This window comes from Dermacentor silvarum, chromosome 7, assembly GCF_013339745.2.
Source record: "Dermacentor silvarum isolate Dsil-2018 chromosome 7, BIME_Dsil_1.4, whole genome shotgun sequence".
NCBI classification, from domain to species: domain Eukaryota; kingdom Metazoa; phylum Arthropoda; class Arachnida; order Ixodida; family Ixodidae; genus Dermacentor; species Dermacentor silvarum.
In genome coordinates this window covers 164,575,598-164,587,939 of record NC_051160.1, presented here as the reverse complement: position 1 = coordinate 164,587,939, position 12,342 = coordinate 164,575,598, and the positions used below count along the sequence as shown (strand labels likewise).

The following is a 12,342-nucleotide window of genomic DNA, read 5'->3' as shown; positions in this document are numbered from 1 at the left end:
TTCTGCTGTGTGTCTCAAAATTCTTTTCGGTTTTCGTCCTGTTGCACTGTACTGTGTTACCTTTAGTGTCTTTTTGCGACAATGTAATCAGATTCAAGCAGCCCCCATATGAAGCATTGCTGGCATTGAACAACTTGAAATACTTTTGACACACATACGCTTATGAAGAATTTAACTAATGGAGTGTGTTCAATTAGGTTCAAGCTTATGGTTCTCACTACGTGGCATTGCACAAGTCACCAAAGGACTCAGTATTGTCCTTTTCCCTCCAGTTTTTCAAAACACATTTTTCCCTCCAACACATTTTAATTTACAGAATCTCGAAACTTTCATAGTAACCCTGGTAATAACAGCCTAACCAAACACTGGTAGGACTCATGGACATACTCGTGGACAGCTTTCTGTGGCAATGAATCGAAAGCTATGAGAGTGGAGCTTCCGCACGTGTTTTACTACACCACGTATCCCGGAAGCATTCGACAGTGCTATTGGTTTCTTGGGAGATAGAGAATCGGCATAGTTTCCATGTGCGATGGTTTGGCATATTCACAAACGCGGAAGAGAAAAGCCCGGAAATAAGTCAAATTCAACACTCAGTGGCCTATTTTATCTTAATGTGATATTGTAAATAGAATGTTTATGTCTAAGGTAAGCTTTGCAATTCCACACCCTGTAACCATGACAAGTATTGCAGAAATTGAAAGCTAAAGCAAGCGAGCAAGAACAGTTCATTTCAAAACTGATTTCGTGATTTTATTATATCACAAAAACACTTGATCTGAGAAGTTACCACTCTTGAGATCAGTCCGCAGCCACCGCTGGTATGGCAAAGGGCACTTCTCCGAACTTGTTCCAGATCCGATACTCCAACGACTCAACTTCGTGATCTGTAGCAAATGAGAAAGTACATTTTCTTTAGTCTTTGTTCTTCGACATTTACAAATGCCAAGTTTTGGTGGTCAACAGATGAGCAGGTTTCTTATATACACACTGTCAAGCCAAACCACTAAACGACACCCAACTAGACCATTTATGGGACTGGCTTCATGCCAGCAGAGTGATTTTGCGTTCGTGACATCGTCCAAGGGGCTACGCAAGCTTACGGTAACAGAGCCATAAGGTGCAGTCACACCAGCAAGTCGCAGAGGCTACGCTAGCCACTCAGTCACAAATTAAACTTATAAGCGATAGGTAGCTCCTACTTGTTTCAGAGTGGTACACTTAATTGTCATTGTAATATACCATATTTACTCACAGCATAACGAACGCACCCGCCAACTTGGCGCATATCATTATGCAAGTAAATACGGAATGTTAATTGCATTTGAAATACTGTCAAGTATTTTATTTATTTATTTAAAGATACCTTACAGACCTCTAGAGGCATTGCATAAAAGAAGCATGTACAGGAAATGTCAAGGCACTATTGTACGAAAAAAATATTTCATTTCATTTTCATTTATTTCACCCTCAGGGCCAATTGGCATTACAGAGGGGAGTGGGTTTTTATACAAAGAAAATAGTTGAACAAAAAAAAAAAAGAACAGTCAGTACAGTTAATTCATACAAATGAAGCTCGTAATTATACAATGCACACAGAAATAAGTGAACAAGAAAAAAGCAATCAGTACAGTTAGTACAAATAAAGGTCGCAGTTATACAATGTTAGATAATGCATCATGGAACATGTGATTATCGTTAATACTAACAATGTCAGCGGGAAGTTCGTGCCACTCTTTTGACGTACGAGGTAAAAATGAGTTCAAGAAGGTCTTTGTGTTGCATGATGAATACCTACTTTGTGATGATGATCGATGCGGCGGGATATGTACTGTGGGCGAAGGAGTAGGTGGTCATGTAGGAAAGAATGGTGATACAACTTGTGAAACAGTGTTAAATGAAAAACTTTTCTGCGAGATGCTAAAGAAGGAAGTGCTAGGGAAGTTTTCATGGCGGAGATGCTCGCAGTTCTGTCATACTTCGATAATATAAAACGAACGGAGTTATTCTGGACGAGTTCAATGGAAGTTATTAGATTGTCATAGCTTGGGTCTCACACGGCTGTAGCATATTCCAGTTTCAGGCGTATTAGTGTCTTATAAAGCTGCAACTTTAGGCCACATAAAGCAGTAGAAAAGTTACGACGTAAATAGCCAAGCATGCGGTTAGCATTGTTAATAATGTACTCAATATGTAGCGACCAAGTTAGATTAGTCGTGATGTGAACTCCTAAGTACTTGTAATAGTTAACAGAATCCAAAGGAATGTTATTAAGATAATAAAGAGGAGAGCTAGTGGGAGTTCTAGATACACACATGACTTTGCACTTTTTAATATTTAGGTCCATTAACCATTTTGCGCACCAGTTAGATATAGCGTGAAGGTCACATTGCAATACCTTAGCGTCGTCATCGTTAGTAATTTCCCGAAAAATAACACAGTCATCAGCAAAGAGATGAATGTTAGATGATATAACTGATGAAAGATCATAAATATAAATGAGAAATAACAGAGGGCCTAAGACAGAACCTTGTGGAACTCTGGAATGAACTTTGCAAAAAGAAGAAGTATGGCCGTTTGCAGCAACAAATTGTGATCTCTTAGTGAGGAAACATGCAATCCACTTTAAGACACTACTGTCAAGATTTAGTTGGTGCAGCTTGTAAAGTAACAGTCTATGGCAAACCTTATCAAATGCTTTTGAAAAGTCAAGGAAAATGCAGTCGGCAAGCGATGATTGATCAAGAATCTGATGTAAGTGATTCGTAAAGGATATTAACTGTGTTTCACACGAATAAGTTTTCCGGAAGCCATGCTGTGCTGACGTGAAAAATGAATAAGATTCTAAAAAATTGACTAGATTAGTAAAAATTATGTGCTCGAGCAGTTTACAACAAATACTAGTTAAAGAAATAGGGCGATAATTAGTTGAGCAGTTTTTATTACCAGATTTATGCAGTGGAACGACCTTCCCAATTTTCCATTGTCCTAGGAAGTGTAGACATATCCAGTGACTGTTGGAAAACTTTTTTTAGTATAATGGAACTGTAAGCACTAGTATTTTTCAAAAATTTTGTGTTAATGCCATCATAGCCAGGAGGAGAATCACTCTGAAGTGCTTCAATCAGTCGTACGACGCCAAGTGGCTCAACAATCACTGGTGACATAGGTAAATAATTGTGTGAGCTCACAGTAGGTAATTCATTATGGCTATCCACAGAAAAACTTTTAATGAAAGATTCGTTAAGAACAGTGGTGCAATGGTTTTCACTAATCTGGTTACCGGATGAGTCAATCAAGGAAATATGGTTGTCAGATGATGGGTTAATGACTCGCCAAAATTTTTTTGCGTTAGTTTGTAACATAGACGGCAAAACGTTAGTCAGAAAGTTATCTTTAGCGGATTTGAGCGCACCTATGTAGATGGTCGATGCAGATTTGTAAGCAGCCCAGCGGGTGTGGTTAGTAGGCAAACATCTGGCAGCACGATAGAAACGTTTCTTTCGGTTAGATAGACGTTTGATATAAGTATTGTGCCATGGCGCATGTGCGTTTGAAATGATAAAGCGATTAAGGATATATTTATTTGTTAGAGCAGCTGGACGTTCGACTTCATTTACAAACATATCCCAGTTTGACTGCGCTGAACGGGTATCAAAATTGCTTAAAAAGATGTCTAAAAAATGTGTTAGTTCACTGTTAATCATGTCAAAGTTGGCTTTCTTGTAGTCCCGTATCGTTTTCTTTTTTTTGTTTGCCTTAGGACAGGGTGCATTCAATGGAAACGAAAGTAATTAATGATCACTTATGCCTGGTGCATAGGTGATAGCGGTAGCGAAATCTGGTCGAGTCGTTAGTAGTAGATGCTGGTACTGTTATTTGATGTTCTGGTCGGCAACGTTACTAGTTCTGTTAGATAAAAAACTGAACATATGTTAAGAAATTCACGAGGTTGTGGCAAAGACGGCAATGAATAGGGTGGATTTGCGTTCCATATTATACTCGGAAAGCTGAAATCTCTTAGTAGAAACAAAGGATATGAAGGAAATCGTGTACAAACTATATTCATTGCATCATGCAGTTCATCGGTAAATGTTGAAGCTGAGGAGGGAGAGCGATAGCATAAACCTAATATAATCTTGTGGTAGCCAATGGTTACTATGGCCCAGACTAATTCAAGTTCAGTGTTAATAAGAATGCATGAAGAAGGAACGTCCTTTGAGACGGCAAGAAGGACGCCGCCTCCCCTACGCATTGTCCGATCGATATTAATAAACAGAAATACCGATTTAGTTTGTTATTATGCTGTCATATTCTTCATTGTGAAGGGATGTATATCCAGTACCTTTCTGAGTTCTTATAGCAATTGCTTGTAGGAGAGACTGCCTATTTTGTATGTTATAGTTCTTGTCACCAACTGCCAAGTATGATGACTCCTGGGACCAGTCAAGCTGCTGACCACTGCTTTTAGCCCTGGAGGACGTTTCTAGTGTACACTGCAAAAAATTAAAATTGAACTGAAATGGTTGAAAAGCGAATGTTTTGGCCAAATCTCTTGCTGCTATATTTTTGGCTCTGCTCCTAGAGTTGCAAAGCTGCTCAACCAATCAATGGCGAGTCGGAGCAGGACATCGAAATAAGTGGCCAATCGGTGTGCTTGCGGTTTCCCGCGAAGGAAGGCGATGATGCCATTGGCCACTGCCACTTTTACTCCCACAGAAGTAATGCTGCCAGAACTGACAATGTCACAGAGCATTTCAAGTTTTTTATTGCGATAGCAATTATATGGTCACTTCAACCGGATTTCTGCTGTTGGCGTCGCCATTGCCGTGAGGTTCCGTATAGATTCCAAGGGCGATAAAATTGTCACCGCGCGCCGTATGCGCGAGCGAAAGCACGTGGGGGACGCGCGCGCCATCACGGAGAGCGAACGCACGACTGAAAGCAAACGCGACCGTCGCACGAAAGGCCGTGGGGGTATGGGAGGGAGGGAGGCGGGGTGACGCTGTGCTCCGGCACCAAAGGCGTATCTTGCAATCAGGCGTACGGGCCACTCAATCTCCCACGCGAAAGCAAGAAAGCGGGAAGGCAGCGGGGAAGGAAGGGGCGGGGGCGCAGCTTCTACTCTGCCAACAACTCCGCTCATACTTTGCCCGGCTGTGGCCGTTGCCCGCACGGTCTCTTATCTCCACACAGCTCTGACCTTGTCGGGATATGGGGGGATGCCAACGGCCCTCTGCCTCGACACACCGAGCCCCGCGGTTGGCGCATGCCTGCGCATCAACCGCGATCCGGTACAAGCTCGAGGAAACAATAGACGACAACCACGCGTACACTCGGAAAGCATTTATTACGACTGCAACTAACACTTCGAGCAGGCCAGCTAGCTATAGTTGACATCGCTGAGGGTTCCCTCGAAGAGAATAATACACTAGGTAAAGAAGGGCTTCCGACTTACCAACTGGGGAATACCGGGGGGGCCGCAGCGTTTGCCGCGGCAAGAACGTGGTTGACTAACCACGTGCGGGAATACGGGAGCGACGGCCGTCGCCGCTTGCTGGAGACCAAAGAGCCCCGGGCGATATCAGCGGAATCTCACGTGACCCACCCGGTGGCGCTGATAGCGCTTGCGATTCCCGCGCGCCCGCCCGCAGAAGGAAAGTTTCCCCTCTCCCAACTCTCCCTGGCACGCATGCGCTTGACGCGACGTTCGCTGCCCGTGCGGCGGTTATGGGACCCGAGGATTCCCACATCCCTCCACCCTTAAATATTGCCCTACGGCGGAGAAATCACTGCAACGACGGCATTGACAAAGTATCCGGGCAGATGCGATGGTAAACTCCGGCAGGAAATGTCCGAATCCATGTTGATAGGCAGCACAGTCCTGTGTGGCGGCCGCCCACATGTGGCAGCCGTCACAGTGGTTGACGATGACGGGGGCTGAAGATGGCTTGCCTCAAGATGCGCGCCGCAATGTCCTCCCGGGCACAGCGGGTCAGGACTTTCTCGAAGTGGCGCGCGCGCCGGATCGATGAACCTTGCACCGACGCATCCTCGTGGGAGTATGATGGTGAGCCTCCCTCATTGTGGCTGCCATGTGCTGCTGCATCGGGCCGCGAACAGGGAGGGGCCGAGACAGCAGGCAGGGACGTGGCAGGGACCATGGCAGCAATAGCAAGTCGAGGCGGCTTCACTCGTTCTGAAAAGTCGCTCAACTGCACTCCACAAACACTTAGAATTAAGGCAGTAGAGGCCGCCGCAGTGTCGGCCGTCTGACACGATGCTGAACCACCCGTCTACCGCATAGCTTTATGTGGCAACGAGAAGAAGAAAAAAAAAAACAATCCAGTTCGTTGGAATGAAGTTATTCGCTTCGACCGAATTTTTCCGGTCCGATACAGCGCGAAAAAGGGCGATGCTCGTATGAACAAAGCGCTCTCTGGTCCCCCGAGATTTCGGTTATTCCACCCGCAAAATATTGAGTTCATCTGAACAAAATAAGCTTTCTATTTCGAACGAGGTTTCTCCGCTCGGCGAGTATAGTAGAACTAGCGAATCCGGTTGCACCCGCTAAATGTCACGGCATGGTCGTCTTCGAACATGCGACCGGCAGCTCCGCAGAGCCTTAGGCCTAATCGCGTCCATGATGGATACCATTGCCACAAAAGACCCATAAAGGGTTCCAATGAGCCGCCGCGAGGAGATGCAGGCCTAGCTAAGTGGTCCCCGCTCGCTGCTCAACACGCAGCTTCCGAGCAGACTCCTGGGACTGCGCCCCGCTGACGTCCTAGCCAGCGTTTCCGGCGCCCAGCTCCCAGAGCCAAAGATACAGAAAGGAGGCTATTTACATATGTACAGGGAAAATCGACCACCGCGTCGGCTGCTGCACTCACTCGCTTCGGGCGTACTCTTAGAGAAAACTCGCTGCAAATCTCAGCGTCTACACGAGTTCGGTGACACTAGTGCAGCGTTAACTCGCACTCAAGAAAGCACATGCCCAATCTAGCTAGCAATCACGCCTTCGTTTGAGGCCTAACGCTGGTCCGGACAAAGCCTTCAGGCTTCCGCGCATCCGAACCGATCGTCGTCCCGTTTTCCAAGAGCTTGCCCCACGTTGGGTGCCAAAATGTCTGGATATGGGGGGATGCCAACGGCCCTCTGCCTCGACACACCGAGCCCCGCGGTTGGCGCATGCCTGTGCATCAACCGCGGTACGGTACAAGCTCGAGGAAACAATAGACGACAACCACTGTGTACACTCGGAAAGCATTTATTACGACTGCAACTAACACTTCGAGCAGGCCAGCTAGCTATAGTTGACATCGCTGAGGGTTCCCTCGAAGAGAATAATACACTAGGTAAAGAAGGGCTTCCGACTTACCAACTGGGGAATACCGGGGGGGGGGCCGCGGCGTTTGCCGCGGAAAGAACGCGGTTGACTAACCACGTGCGGGAATACGGGAGCGACGGCGGAGACTTCCGCCGTCGCCGCTTGCTGGAGACCAAAGAGCCCCGGGCGATATTAGCGGGATCTCACGTGACCCACCCGGTGGCGCTGATAGCGCTTGCGATTCCCGCGCGCCGCCCGCGGAAGGAAAGTTTCCCCTCTCCCAACTCTCCCTAGCACGCATGCGCTTGACGCGACGTTCGCTGTCCGTGCGGCGGTTATGGGACCCGAGGATTCCCACAGCCTTTGTATGTGCTGTGCATCCGCCGCTCAGTTTCCTTTGAAGCGATAGACCGCACAAACCTTGCCCGCTGCGGCGGCTGCGATTGCTTCCAGCGTTTTGACAGTCATTGTCTGCGGTCATTCAATGCGATCTATTCATGTTTGCTTGTGCGCGCTGACACCAGGCTTGTTAATTCACTTAGTAAGCAGATGTGTCCAAGTTTATGCAGCCGATAAAATTACTATCTCTACTCCGAATAGCTCTCTACTAATTTGATATCGCAATTGATGCTTCGCCTTTCGGGAGAAACTACGACATTTTTTTGCAACAGCATTTCACGAAACCACGTGGCCGAACCATAATGAATGACAGAAAAGTGAAGCAGCGACAGGCAAACATGCCAACTTGAGTGTCAACCTGGAAATAAATTTTCACCTACTTGAGGTAAAGGATAGGTATGCCAGAGACATCTATATTTGTGCCGTGACACTAACTCGTACATTGTAGATATACATTTCGACGTGGTCGCTTGTGTGACTCCTGTCTATTGCAAGCATGAATACACCATTAATGCAGACCTTTAGTGTCAACGAACGCTCTTTGCACAAATGAAGGCACCAGTGCCACCTAATACAAGGAAGGATAAACAGGTTGCATGCATGCAACAGGCCAAAGAATGAAGCATGTGCCAATTTAGTTTGCCAGCTCTGTTCGTAACCCAAAGAGAGGCCTCTGCCATAGGTCAGCAGCAGAGTGTGGAACCAAGTTCATTGTGGTTTTCACTCTGATTTATGCTTGTTTGCATAATGTAAATATATTTACAGGAAAATAGGATTAATTTATTTCGCACAAGAACTTGACAGTACTCCTGAGCTACAAGGATAAACTAAAAAAAAAGAAAGGCATGCATTTTGTTCTTCAAGTCGCAAGGAATTTAAAAAATGTACATTATGAAAGCATACCTCAGAAACAACATTTCTATCACACCTACTACTTCGGTTTACATACAAGTGTGATCAAAAACAAATGCCTAGCTGGGAATCACTCCTTCCTTTTCATGATTATATATAGGACTATTTGGAAATCACCAATTTCAAACACTCACAAGTCTATTACTAACATACCTGCCTCCCAATGCTGCACATTGAAAAGCACACTAATGATGCTGCCACTTCTAAAACAACGGCAAGGTCGTGTGCATTTGCAAATGAGGTGGCACGGTTAAGCTGAAAGTACAGGCATGTAGTCAATGCATGGATAAAAAGCTCCTGAAAACCGTTTTCTTTCTTTTCGGCCTCATTGCTGAATTACAGATATCTCAACGTCCTGGTTCAGTTCCAGTTCGTGCAAAAAATAGCGTTTCTTCCTTTTTTTCAGTTAAGTTCTGGTTTGGTACCCTAGGTCGCAATGTACAAGTACGGTTGTGCAACACAGGAAAGAAAGTGGATGCACATGTTGGATGTGATCCAGATGTGATGAAGAGAGCTCACTGCACAATAACTGTAGTATTCTTCGAGCTAATATGTGCAAACGCATGAGGTGTACAGGCCGAGGGTGTGCTTGCAAAACAGGCATTGTGTGTCTCAAAGAACTGCACTGCCCTTTTTTTTTTTAAATAAATCCCAGATGCTGCTGCACCTGCCACAACTGCACATTGTTACTCAAGGCCACTTATAGCCTAACGAGAATACATGGCTTATCCAGCTAGACATATCATTTTGTCCCACCACTGTGCCAGTGTTTTACCAAGTGTAACACAGCACTTGGGTCTTCTCTCTGAGAATGTCGCCATGTGAAAAGTATTTATTTATTTTTAGTTATTTCTTACATACTGCTACCCTTGCATGCAAGGCTGCAGCAGGATCGCTACGCAAGTACAACTATGACATGTGGTTGCAAACATAGTATGGACACTAAGATTATGGTTAATCACAGCAAAAAATATTGCGAGCTTCTCCTTGAGTCCCACAAAAAAAAAAGGACAGTGAGAGTGCAAACACTTTGAAGTAAAGCATGTAACGAACATTATTAATGTAATGAAAAAAAAGGGGGGGGGGGATGCTACTGTAAGGAATGCTTGGGCGGTCCACTTTGTTCCTGCCTGCCCATGGCAGAAAGCCACAAGGTAGGGTACTCACCAACAAGCAGTTTGAACTTGGCCGGAGGTGTAACCAAGATGGACTTGGGATCAAGGCTGCATCCACTCAATGTCCGACTCGTCATTCGGAACTCTACCTGTAATTGGAATAGCATGTTGTTGAGATATTGGCAACATAAAAGAAGCTCAAAAGACCAAGCTTTGACTGAGCTAGTCATTTGTACCTTGGCTATTTTTCGATAGGTTCTTCTGTGTTACGTGTGCATTTAACTGCTTTTGAGCATAACCACTTACTGGTGACTGTTTGTACATGCGCGCATATAGGGCATGAACAATTTTGCATTATTCCCTACCCTAAGATAAAAGTAGTGGGCTTGTTACAAGAAACAGGTTCCATTAAAAAAAGGAAACACATTGTATAAGCACCTTATCTCACAGAACGTCTCCACTTCAAAAGTGAAACATCTAAAATCACACCAAGGCTTATAAAAGGTTAATTTTATTGCAAATGTAAACTGAATTGATATTTTTCGGTCAAATTAAACTCCCTGCAGAAAGCTTCATCTTCTGGACAATGTGGAGATGCAGTAATATGCCACTGCTAGGCAGCCAAACATCACCAGTTTTCACTCACATAATGTCCAAACCCAAATTAGGACCTTACCGTATTTACTCGAATCTAACATGCACTTCTTTTCCGATAAAATGGGTCCAAAAATTGCGTGCACGTTACAATCGAGTACGACCCTAAATCTGCGTTACCATATCACCATCGGCATTTCAAAATGGTCACAGTTGCTTGTGGTGGCCTGGATTGGGCGCTTATATAGAGGCCAAGGTCCGATCGTGTGAAACATGGCAAAGGCACAGCCGCCTTCCACCAGCAGTGTCATGCCGAAATGGCTACGTCCACGTGAACCATGGAAAATCATCCACATCGATTTTTCTGAGCTGGTGAGCAACCAGAGTTTTTGATTGTAGTGGATGCCATCTCCAAGTGGCTAGAAGTTAGACCAGTGCCACCACAGTCTACTTCCGTAGCCACAGATCTGCTTCGTTCACTCTTCACCACTTTTGGTACACTGCCAGTGCTAGTTTTCGACAATGGCACAGTGTTATTTTCATCGGAGATGCAACAGGTCTTCACTTAACTAGAACCAAGCACATAACATCGGCTACATACCACCACCTGGCGACAAGCTGAAAGTCAGTAGTGGCAGAAAAAAAGATGGCACTCAGGAAACTGACTGACAGTGGTCTTTCTTTCCAGCTATCGCAGATTTTGTTTATACAGCATACGACACCACACACAGAAAACGCCAGCGGAATTAATGTGTGGTAGGCAGCTTCCGTCTCATCTGGATGCGCTACAACCTAGGAAAGGGAGGATGGAGGATATGAGAACAGACTATGCCCCAGGCCCAGAGGAAGATTATTTAGGAGTAGAAACTCCTATCAGTGCGGTGGCTCATGTACGACCAGATAACGTCACGTTAGTATGCGCCGGCGGGGGCGCATGCAGTGGCGGCGCCTTGTGGCGCGTCATGCAAGCAGCAGCGAAAAAAAAAAAAGAAAAAAAATGCAGAAGCCTGGCGGGCTGCTCGGGCACATTCTCTTCGGCGGCGCCCGTGTCTCCCGCACAAAGCAGACGCCAAGCAGACGACACGGGCGTTAGGCGTTCGCTTCAGCGTGCACGCCGTAATGTTGTTTTTGTGGGCCTTCAAGTCAAACAGCAACTGTTCTTGTCGGTGTCTGTTCGAGGGCCGTAATACTAAAAGCGCTGATACGTGCAGTGTACCCTTGTTCGGAATTTGCTAGCCTAAGATGGGACGCAGGTGGGACGCGTGAGTGCCCTCAGTAGAACTTGTGAGGCGTGCTGCCGAACGGGAGCAACACACGTGACCGGTTGCCTTGGCAACCAAGACGGTGATAATTTCTTTCTCGGTCGCCAGGTGCCGCCAGCATGATAGTGGCTGCGCAGGCTTGTGACATTTTCTGGTCGTCACAACTGGCGGAGTTTCCACCCATAAAGGTTTCTTGCTCCGTGGCCCCAGGTGACAAGGTCTGGATCAGGAACTTCCCTAACAACCCTGCATGCCTACCCGCTGTAACAGTTGGAGAGTGCGGCAAGAGGTCGTTTGCAACGAAGACTGAGAATGGCAGGCGGCAGAGACGTCACCTGGATCACATCAAAGAAGGCATATGGACATCCCAGAACCACTGTATTATTACTCTGCAGGAAACGGATCTCTCGAAGACACCAATCTCGCTACTACATGGCGCACACAAAGTTCAGAAGCTGAGTGTCCGACCAAAGATGCCCATGTTGTTTCTGACTGCGAGGCTTCTCTTGGTGTGGTTCCGGATTCGTCTCCTGAAACAGACTTCATGCCGCGCAATCGCTATGGTCATGTACTGCAGGCGCTGGGGCGACTAGGCATTTGAACATGACTAGAGAGGGAAGAATACAATAGGTTTACCATGGGTGAAACTCACAGGGCTACTTCTCCAAACAATTGTTTTTGTTTCGCCAGTGCACATTCATTTTAATGCGATAGCATACAGGTGGACTTC

At 45.9% G+C, this 12,342-nt stretch overlaps 1 protein-coding gene across 1 annotated transcript in view; it reads right to left on the bottom strand.

Annotated features, from left to right (window-relative positions):
- Window positions 1-731: 731 nt before the first annotated feature.
- Window positions 732-12,342, bottom strand: part of LOC119458658 (AP-5 complex subunit mu-1-like) — a 69,543-nt gene continuing 57,932 nt past the window's right edge. Inside the window, exons 13-14 of the mRNA XM_037720524.2 lie at window positions 9,809-9,905; window positions 732-887 (exon numbers count right to left, since the gene is read on the bottom strand). Coding sequence (XP_037576452.1) covers window positions 802-887; window positions 9,809-9,905 — 183 coding nt within the window. The 3' untranslated portion in view covers window positions 732-801. The remainder of the gene's footprint in view (window positions 888-9,808; window positions 9,906-12,342) is intronic.